General features: G+C 39.9%; 1 protein-coding gene across 1 annotated transcript in view; it reads right to left on the bottom strand.

Moving 5' to 3' along the window:
* Positions 1-3,769: 3,769 nt before the first annotated feature.
* The window catches only part of scn8aa (sodium channel, voltage gated, type VIII, alpha subunit a), a 42,187-nt gene continuing 34,520 nt past the window's right edge, over positions 3,770-11,436 (bottom strand). The window contains exons 22-27 of the mRNA XM_041048401.1: positions 7,758-8,042; positions 7,327-7,380; positions 6,597-6,734; positions 6,391-6,495; positions 5,993-6,263; positions 3,770-5,877 (exon numbers count right to left, since the gene is read on the bottom strand). Of these exons, the coding sequence (XP_040904335.1) occupies positions 4,718-5,877; positions 5,993-6,263; positions 6,391-6,495; positions 6,597-6,734; positions 7,327-7,380; positions 7,758-8,042 (2,013 nt within the window). The 3' untranslated portion in view covers positions 3,770-4,717. The remainder of the gene's footprint in view (positions 5,878-5,992; positions 6,264-6,390; positions 6,496-6,596; positions 6,735-7,326; positions 7,381-7,757; positions 8,043-11,436) is intronic.

The raw sequence follows: 11,436 nt of genomic DNA, 5'->3' as shown, positions 1-11,436 counted from the left end.
TATAATATCATACCTCTGAGCTATTTACTTTAAGGCAGACCACAAACAGGAGCACCACAGTACACATGGACTGCATAATAATGGGGCTATAGTCCATCCTCTGCCTGTCGGGGGGAGGGTGTTAACACAGGGCTCTTAACAAATCCAATAAGTCCATTACGTTTGAAAGGCTGCCTTTCATGACCCCTGTTACCACAGCACCACTCAGCTCCATTTCACTGGATGTTTTGTAATCCACTTGCATCCACATACATCACCACAAAAGTAAAATAATCCACACAAAATGGTGACCACTACTTAAAGTGGACACAATGAATCTGAAATCTGCCTGAAGGAGAAGTGGTGGTGGTGGTGGGGGCGGGGGGAGTCTTAACAGCTCTGCACTAGATCTCTTTCAAAAAAAGCAAAAAGACATTCAGAAGTCAACATTTCAGCAAGAAACAAACACAGGTTGTAACTGGAAGGCTGCTTTATTGGTAATAAAAAGGTTCGTGCTCAAATGAAGACAATCTTTCATATATTCTTACCAAGAGTCCAAGTGGTTGTGCAACACACCATCATATTGTACTGTATATCCTCTATCACGGTGTCAAATGATAACAACAGTTTGAAAAGCACTTTTTAATTTTTCAGCGAAAAAGAAAAAACGCCCATAATAAACCATGCTAAAAAAGAATGAGTCCTATAATCAAATATTGATACAAAAATAAATTTCAGATGGAAACAGAAATATAGAAGAAATAAAACAGAAATATAGAAGGCAAGCTGCTTTTTCACAAGCCAAGTGGGTGACACACATAGCACTAAGAACAGGACATTTTTGAGTTAGCTGTTTTTCTGTTAACATCACACATTGTTGAATATTAAGATGAAGTGGGGTGTCTGGATGATCCTCCGGCAGTATTTCTGACTCGACATCCCTGATTAATGTTGTGCTCACCCTCAAACCCCCCCACCCTCCACAGTTTGGAAACGTGTTTTGTTTTTTTGTTTCTTTTTGTTGTTATTTTTCTTCTTTTTTTTTTCAGTGTGGCATCGACATCCAAATTCGCAGAAAAAGCAGAAAAAAGGCACATGCCATTGAGTGGAACAATAGAAACAAACCATTCATCAAAGGAAATGCGAGGATGAGAAGCAAGTACATGATTGTATGCATGTTGAGTTGTAATGGCACCGATGTGTGTGTATATGGGGGGAAAAAGGCCCTGGGGTAGGTACCATCTCAGGGTGGATGAGGCAGTCAGTCACACCAGCTGAAGTTGTGAGGGAAGAGATCACTGGTAAAAGTTGGTGGGCAGAGAGAAGAGTCTGTGGGTGGGTGTGACTGTGGGTGTGTCCTGTATACTCAGTGAAGGTGAGAGATATGACAGTAAGTGAGAAATGTGCTGGTAACATTATCCTTTTGTCATGATCAGGCTACAATCCATGGCAAGCAGCTCCAGTAACATCGCACATGAGCTATTCCCCAACATAGAAGGGTGCTGGAAACAACCAGTTTTAGACATCCACTGAACGTGTTGCACATAAATCAAATGTGACAAACAGTGTTCTTCTGTTTTATGTATATACATATAGACATATATGTATACATGTATATATCTTTTGTATTATATAATATCTATATTTCATTCAATTTCCGTCAACAAAGTGAAAAGTGTCTCAAAAAATCCAAAAGGTAACAAATGTGACAAAGGGCATAGCTGGAAGCCATTCTATATTATTGTTATTATTCATTTTTTGATTATTAGTAGTAACATTTTTAAAATTCCGTATTTACAAAAAACACAACAAAGCATGCCGATAAAATAAAAGAATATAATACAATATTTATAGTTTCTCTCAAAAAGTTCGTTCTTTTTCAGCGATTGTGCCATTTACATCATAGCCTGCACTGTACATATGTTTTTGTGTTTTCTTTTTTGTCTTTTTTACTTATTTTTTTCTCTTTTTTTTCCCCTTTTTTGCAAGTGTGAATGTATCATTCTAAAACATTACATCCAAGATGAACATGGGTAAATTGGATGACATTACTCACTCCTCCTGTGGTTCTCATTGGGAATGTATTTGGTTTCAGTGTGCAGCAGCCAAACTGATTCGGAGACCTCATATTGTAAACAGACCTCAGTTATTGTTACAGACAGGGGGTTCTGGTACAGGCAGTGTTAAACACACCAAATGGCATTAGTGGTGTGACGATGGATGCCGGATTTATGTCCAGTCATCCACTTATAAATAGGACCATCACTCCTGTGTAGAAAAAAAATGGCAGGAACACATAGGGAGGCAGTTGTGTCTTGTCAACCACTTGACAAAGCCTCAGGTTGGTTTTTTTTTTTTCTTTTTATGAAAAACACCCACAAAGCTTATTATACAACATAGCTGCGTCAATGTGAGGCCTGCTGATGTTTTATCTCGGAAAGTGTTAGGTTTCTACCTCCATCTGTGGCTAATTATTTTTGAAGCGGGTGATAGCGTTTGAAAGCCTGCAAGTATGTGAAAAGATGGTGCGAGCCTGGGTCCAACACCACACAGTGTTTAAGAGGTCCCACAAAAGCACAATGATACACTGACAAAAATGGGACTTTCAGCAATCTGACTCAGACCAAAGCATTATTCTCTTCTTCTGCTCTTGCATTTCTCTCTTGTTCTCATGGCAGTCAGTCTAAAACCCTGAAGGGAGGGGCTCTACCTATTTATTGGTCCACGTTTATACTGTGTTATTTATCACCCATCCACCTCCCTGTAATATCAGACAAAATCCACTTGATTCTGTAGAAAAAACCACAAGCCCTTCATGACCATCCACCTTTCATACATGCTAGGCACGACAAGGCATGTCCTTGTGATAACTCTCTGCTAACTCTGTTGTTTCAGGTGGTCAGTGTCACTCTCACTGATCAAAGCCTTTTCTGAGAATGATTGCATCACAAGGACATCAGAGAAGGACTTCAAGGCTTCTTTTTTTTTTTAAATCTAAAGCTGGCAACTCATAATGTCCGAAAAGCTGTACCTAAGACATCACTCACTGGGAAAATCTGATGTGGATCTGATAGAGTACAAAAGAGGAACTGTAATGAAATTAATCAGTACAAGTACTGTCTAATGTATCTACCTATGTGTGGTTTTCTGTTCTTCCACTAGCCCAAAACAAAATATCAAAACAAAACAAAAAAATAAAAACCATATTTCTGTCCCGTCTCCAGAAACTACAGCAGTAGATGGGATACCTTATTGAAACTTGAGCACACCAGACCCTCACTGGTGCCAGATTCCTGATGGATGGATTCCTTGGCGTGAAACATCACCTGCTCTCATTGCAATAACAGGGACCACAGGAAAGTAAGGAAAGTGACTGTAGGATGGATGTGAGTAAACAAGTGATGTAAGCCCCAGATTTGGTTCAGGACTACTGACATGGCCCTCCAAATCTGTGCATCCTCAACATGAGGATATTCTGTTTCCTAATACTCATACACTCCACACTCTTTCTAAACTATTCACATTCAGAGCAGCAAAAAAAACCTTTTCTAGTTTGTGTTGTTGGCTGATCCGACTGAATCTTTGTCTCCGAGTGCTTACATCCTTCATTCACCTGAAATTTTGATGAAGGGCTGAATTAAAAAGATCAAGGTCAGCTGAAAAACATAAGTAGTGAAGGGCAGGATCATACGAATATCATTCCCCCAATATTCTGTATATCATTATCCATAATCTTCATTTTCCATTTATAGTTCTCATAATTTTCCCAGTGGACAGCCTCAAACTTATAGTCAAGCCACTGCAGTGGTCTGAGAATTAGTGTCTTGTGGACTATGATTACTCATGCATGATTCCTGATCAAAACATGCCTTCATGCAAGTCATTTCTATGCATTGAACGAGCACAATAATTATTATTTATCTGGAACACGGTCTGAGCAAGTCTCCTTCAGCCCAAGTCAAAACAATGACTAATGACCCCTACCCGGTCAGTGTGAAAGCCCATGTAGAAAATGTCTTTTTCAGTGTCAGTATAACAAAGAGGAAATGAAAAGACTAGTGACATGGGCTAAATGTTATCTTTTTTTTGCTGCTCAAATAATGTAAAGATGCAAGTATACTCAGCACAAACAAACAAAAAAAAATCTTTGTCTGCGGTTCTGGGTTTCCCCCTCCCTCGCAAGTGTTTCCCTCCTAGCTAAACTTGCTTGGTTGATTATTGTTTTCTTCACGATAAAGATGATAAACGCAGTGTTACAGACCCTCCTTTAGACTGCTAACACAGTTCTAGTGGGATCTGTGTGATCCAGTCCCGTAGCATTGAAGCTTTGCTGCGGGGGGTTCCACACTCGGTGGTGGCAGGGATTTTGCAATTCTCCAATCATCTAGCAGAGGTTTATGTGCCTTGGCAGTTGGTCCCCAAAGAAATGTGTGTCATTGGCCAGCACACTGTGAGTCACTGTTTTTCATTTTGTATTTGTTCCTCATTTCTATGAACTTGGTCACTATGCAGCAAAAGTTCCACGGTAAACTGATTGTGTTTGGTTCAGCTGTCTTTGACGACATAAGAAACCACATTGCCTCAGTAGTATTTGAGTCTGTAAACATTTTTTTGTATGTTTTTGTTGTTTGTTTTTTTTTTTTCTTACTTGCAAATGATCATGTTTTCTACATTTGTTGGATTTGGGCTCAGAATCTCATCTCGCTGTGTTTTATTGAATTTTGAGAGTCACTGAACCCTAACACTTGGATTCCCACTCATCTTTTTGGTTTTTGTCCTTCTCTTTCCTGGCCCACTCCTCCTTGTTTTCGTCCTGCTTCTCCTTGTCAGGTTTGGTCACGCTGTCGTAAGAGGGGAGAGAAGCTGTGGATGGTGTGCTCTCCTTCTTCTCTTGGTTGGTCCCGCCGTTCTCAAGCTTATTGTTAGTAAAAGTGTGGCGCTTGAAGATGATGCCGCGCCTGATGAGGTGAGCGCGGTAAGCATTCTGGATAATTCTGGCAGAGACATCCTCCTGTTTGCGGCGGAGGGTGGTGGTGATGGGTTCATACGACACCTTGGAGGGATTGGCTGCCACAAAACGCTCCTCCATCTGCTGCCTCAGCATGTCCAACTCACCACTGTCACCCAGCACACGCTTTGTGAAGGCAAACAGGATGTCCAGGCAGTGAATGCGATCGCCGCTCACCATGGGCATGTCCATGGCAATTAGTTCTATAGTGTTGGGCTTTGGCACACGAAGTGGGTGCTCCAATGCGTCGGCAAAGTCAGACAGCTTGGCGAAAGTAATGAACTGAGAGGCAGTCGGGTCAAACTTCTCCCAGATCTCGTAGAAGGTCTCAAAGTCGTCCTCACTGAGTGGATCAGCACTTTCCTCTGTGGCTACGCTGAAGTTCTCCAAGATGATGGCAATGTACATGTTGACCACAATCAGGAAAGAAATGATGATATACATGACAAAAAAGAAGATTCCCACTGAGGGATTACCACAGTCGCCCTTCACAGATGTACCAGGGTTCTCCAAGTTTGGGTCACAGTCTGGTGGGTAGTTGAGGATCGGCAGCAGCAAGCCGTCCCATCCGGCTGACGTGGTGATCATGAACAGAATGATCATGCTGTTGCCAAAGGTCTCAAAGTTGTACAAGTCATCAATGCCCGCTCCGTGTTTTACATAGCCAAAGTTAGACATGCCAAAGATGGAGAAGATGAACATGACCAGGAAGAGCAGAAGCCCAATGTTGAACAGGGCTGGCAGTGACATCATCAAGGCAAAGAGTAATGTCCGTATGCCCTTGGCTCCTTTGATCAGACGGAGGATACGACCAATACGAGCCAGCCTGATCACCCTGAACAGGGTTGGTGACACAAAGTACTTCTCAATGAGGTCAGCCAAGAACATACCTGAGGGAAAGGGGAAATAAAGGAAGAGAATACAATCAGGATACAACAGACTTCTACAGACAGCATATTCCAATGACTCCCCCACTGCTTTGTGTCTTCCGCCTCTCTTACTCACCTACAATAGATAGGATGACCACCACCACATCAAAGATATTCCAACCATTAGTGAAGTAATAGTGGCGAAGGGCAAAGAGCTTCAGCAAGAACTCCATGGTGAAGACTACGATAAAGATGAAGTTGACCCAGTAGAGGACGATCTCCGTTTCATTTGACTGATCATCTGTTTCCACCATCATGGTGACCATGTTGAGGCAGATGAGGATCATGATGGAGATGTCGAAAACTTGCTGCGTCACAAAGTCAAACACCATCCCCTGGATCTTGTTCTATGAGGTGAGAGGATACAAAGAGGGAAAAAGTCAAGATTTACTGAGGTTTCAACCAACAGCATCATTTGTTGCATAATCTGAACTCTTGGTCAAAAGTAGTAACCCCGAGAAAAAAAAAGCATACCTGTGGTCGGGGAATAGGTTTTTGTGGCTTTTTGGACCCCAGTTTTTTCATGGCATTGTAGTACTTCTTCTGTTCCTCTGTCATGAATATATCCTGACCTCCAAAGTAAAGGGATAAACAAAGATTTGGTTATAATCCTATACTAGCACTTAAAAGTATAAACTCTTGAAGCAAAATATGGGATTAAGAGGCAGAACGTGTCTTATCTTTTTCTTTTGCTGGTTGAAGTTGTCAATGATCACACCAATGAAGAGATTGAGGGTGAAGAAGGAGCCGAATATGATGAAAACAACAAAGTAGATGTACATGTAGATGTTGACCTCATAGTCAGGCTGGTCTTCCACCTTGGAGGGAGACACAACGTTGAAGGTAACGTATTTTATTAACACAATTTAAATAAATGGTTTGACAATTCAGGAAATACTCTTTTGTCTGTTTTCTTGCCAAAAGTTAAATGAAAAGATCGATACCATTCTCATACCTGTACAATAAATATGAAGCTGGTTTACTTAGCTTAGCACAAAGACTGGATGTAGGAAGAAACAGCTAGTTTCTGTCCAAAGGTAACAAAATCAACCATTTGTTAATTCTCTACAAAAAAACTAAGTGCAAAAATGACAGTTAACTATTTTACATGTTATGTGCTGAAATATTTCTCGGCTGAGACCAGTATATTTGCAGAGACTCCGCTGGTTGCCTGGCCAGTGATCCTGACTAAGAAATAGTCCAATCTTTATTCTCAGCTAAGTTAGCTGTGTGCTTAAGGTAGCTTCATACATGATCCTCTCATCAAACTCTCAGCAAGGAAGTGATAAAGCATATTTCCCAAAATGTTTAACTATTTCATTAAGACCTGCTCACTAACAATCTGGCATTCAGTATAGTGAAATAACCTAAATGATATTCAAATATTTATCAAAGAAGCAATAAATATACCTCTCTGGAATCCACAGCCGCGTACATAATGTCCATCCAGCCTTTAAACGTGGCCTTTCAAAAGAGAAACATGACTCAATAAATTTGTGGGATCAAAAAAAAAAAAAAAAAAAAAAAAAAAAAAAATTGGCAGAAAATTCGAAATTGAAATCAAAGAATACTCAAACTCAAACCGAAACTGATGCATGTCCTGTGGTAGAGCTTGTGCATGGAAAGAAATATGTGGATGAGGAAAAGGGCATGGAGAAACATACAAATATACGCAATGAGTATGGACAATAGACAGCCCCAGAGTACTGTGTAAGTAAATGGAATCTGAAGCAAGAACAGAACAGAACAAACAGAAAAGTACATAGAAAATGAGAAAAATAAACAAGTTAGTGTGAAACAAGTAATTGAGTTGTAGAGGAGAGGAGGAGCGACACTCTCACCACTTGAAGCAGGGCGAGGTAGCCGGCGCCCACATTGTCAAAGTTGATCTTGACGTTCTTCCACCTGACCTCGGTAAAGTTTTGATGAATGAGGGCCTCACACTGGGTCTTGTTGTTGACCACGTCAACAGGAAAGTATTCCTCGGATGTCTCATTGAAACAGTAGTAGTACTTGCCCGCAAACAGGTTGACCCCCATGATACTGAAAATCAGCCAAAAGATGAGGCAAACCAGCAACACATTCATAATGGAAGGGATGGCACCCACCAAGGCGTTGACTACCACCTAGACCAGACCAGGGAAGACAGGATATGACAGTGTGAGAACCAGGAAACAGACGCATCTCATTCAACCCCTCCGACTGGACACTACATACTGTTATGGCTTTACACTTTGTGCTTAGAAACACAATTTTGCAGCCGTTTGTTACAGAAGGCGTTAAGAGCATCCGTTCAATTCTATCATATTGGCGAAAATAAGCACTGCACACACAACTGTGATGTGCATGCTGAAGTGCAGGCAATTAACGGGAAGGAGAGCTGTATCACTCCCGTTCTAATTAGAGCAGCACTGAAGTGACTCTGAGATGCTCTTTGATCTGCTGAAACATGCGGCTAGAAATGCTTAAGGGATACTCAAGCGTGCGCACACACACATACACACACGTGTGCCAAAGCAAATACCTATATAAAGATTCTGTAAGAATCACATTTTTATGATATAAAATGTACAATTAATACTTTTTTTTTAACATAAAACATACTAATGTGAATTTTTATGATTCCACGATTACAGCCACTATAACACTTTACTTTCAGTTCCCCTACTTAGAATTTACAAGCAGTATGTAAACATGTATAGTTACACACTATAATGTAGTTTAAGTACATATGTTCTCTATTTGACACAAATGTCTGTCAGTGTATTTATGACATTTTAGTGTGTTATAACCCATTTCTTACATTTCACATTTTGTTTATAGAGTTTATAAATACTAAATAGGGGGATAAACTAAAATGTTGTGTATATATAGCGCTAACTATGACTTTGTTATACATGGTAGTTTGGTATGTCATCAGTGTTTTCCACATGACATTAATGTCAATCACATGTAGTATGTGGAACTAACTACTACTTTCTACAATCAGTAGTGTAGAAATGTGTATAACAGTTGCTATAAATCTTATAAGAAAAAAAAATTGACTTTATGTGTTGTCATGAATTACTGTGGCAAAAAACTGTACACTTTACAACATATATGATGCTAATATTTTTTTCCAAAAAAATATTGGCGTGCACACACACACACGCAGCACTTCCCAGTGGTTGTGTCCTAACACTTTATCTCTCGGGGGGATTCACAAAACCATTAAATATTATTATATACATTATTTAATTCTATATTATATATATTACATGTGTTATATTTATTTACAATTTTTTACAAATCTATAAATACAAAATAATAATATACACATGAAATAATCATGGGAGCATTTGGCAGCATTGTAAGAAATGCAGTTTGTAATATTTGGACAAAACATGATGTGCGTGTGTTTCTACATGTACTTTATAAAGCTTACAATGCTTAAAAGTTTATTCCAAGTGTTTGCCATACCACTATGAAGTGTCCACTCTTAACACCCCAACCTTAGACAGACAATATTCTTAATCTCACTGTGCCTTTCCCATAACTAACCCAAGTCAAACAACATAACATTATAGCAGTAAAAAAAAAAAAAAAAAAAAGAGAAAAGAAAATAGTATAATTCCCACCACCCCATAATCTAGTCCTTTCTAACATTCCAATCTGGTTTCCCGTAGATTTATCATAGCCAGTAATAAGCTCAGCACATAGTGAACCGCTCACTACCAGTGTTAGGCAGGCCGACCAGCAGCTCTCAGGCAGACAGCTGAGCATGCATGTCTTTGGCAGACTCGTTTTGTGGAGCCATATTCCCTCCTCATTACAGACAGACAGGGAGGAGCTCTAGAGCAGGATTCTCTCAGCGTGTACACGACCTTCACAGCCTGACTGGTGTTGGAAGCGGTATCATAAATTTCACGTGTTGTGCAGAGGAAACTGTTGTGTCAAATGTGAAATGCTAACAGAAAATTACATTGAGATATTTTTCAGATATAATCTGAGTCTTTCCCACTTAGTGTTGGCATTGCACTCGCTGAGAGAATGACTCTTTGCTCGATCTGAGGTACAATTGAACCGCTTTCAAAAATTCTGTGTTTAAAAAAGAAATTAGGCCATGCTGTGTGGAAAGCATTCTCAGAAAGAGGGAAAATGGCTTTCAAAAATGCATAATGTGCATCGGCAGTTATATTACATGCGTGTTACATGGCATTGTGCAATCTCAAGAACCGCTCAAATCAGTAAATAAATAAATAGAGAAATGTGTGGATAGAGAGATAGCAGCTAGGGAGATAATGGCTGAAGCTTTGCTTGTGTGTCTGACGAGCCATTCTGATATTTACATGGGTTATATGGGTGTCTGACAAATGTCTACAACACAATATGAGATTTGCAGGATAAAACAACATTTGGTAGACAATATATTTTGGCCTGTTCATAGTGCAGACATGCCACTGAAGTGACTGGGGGTTCAGAGGTTATATCCAAAGGCCCCATGATGACAAACATCTTTAATAACTGGTAAAGCTAAAATTACCAGCTGACTGTCATTTTAAAATCTTTGGGTGTAACTTAAACTACAGCAGGTTCGTCAGGAAAACAGGGATTTACTGAAACTGGGGTAAAGATGGCTAGACATGGTGTCATTCCTGTACAATGCATTGGTCAAAAAAAGTAGGACCGAGACTACAAAGCAGCATTAAGAGAAAGAGAGAGCAAAGTAGAAAGTCAGAACAGCCCATTATCATTGCATGTTAAGCAGTGCAATGTGTCCAATTGAAGCTGCACTGCTCCCTCTGCACTGTTGAGCTGTGTTGGCCTCTGCAATGCATCGTGCCGTAAGACTCAACCAGTGGGGATGCGCAAGTTTTCATCATTCTAACTCTCCAGAATCTCTTTCATACAGTGTCATCTCTCCATTCATGTACTTCCCTATTCATTTATTTATTGCTTTGACCTCAAATTGTCCGTTTTCAGTTAAAACAAAATGGTAACTCAATTGATGAGCACATTATAATAAAAAATTGATACAGCAGGATTAAATTCCTCTGTTTGTTTCCCTTTGCATTACTGGGCCACCCTCACCTCTTTTACCACATACACCCAGTGAATGAAGGCATTCATAGGGGAATTGGTACTTCATATATTTACACTCTATCAATGCAAATGTGCCACAATTTCCAACCCCAAAAATGACATCATCTTACTGATAGGTCTATTTCCCATCCCAAGATTAACAATTATACCTCTAAAATTTCATTGAAACAGTCATGACAACATCCATAAAGCCTATCCAGGGCCTAAAAGCATTGATGTCTGCTCATACGCAACGGCATCACATTTTAGTCGCTGGATATCTAGTATGAATGAGACTTCACTGTGAGTCAAATTTTAGATTAAATTCATTTACAATCAATCCACCCACTAAAGGATTACACAGGCCTTCTTCTCCTGCTGGTCTGTCATTTTTGGGACGTACTAAAGAGAGGCGACACATTGTCTATCTAGGGTTGAGAGTGTTGTCCGAACGCTAGA

The sequence above is a fragment of the Toxotes jaculatrix genome, chromosome 2 (genome assembly GCF_017976425.1).
Source record: "Toxotes jaculatrix isolate fToxJac2 chromosome 2, fToxJac2.pri, whole genome shotgun sequence".
NCBI lineage: Eukaryota > Metazoa > Chordata > Actinopteri > Toxotidae > Toxotes > Toxotes jaculatrix.
This window is presented reverse-complemented; position numbering and strand designations above follow the sequence as displayed.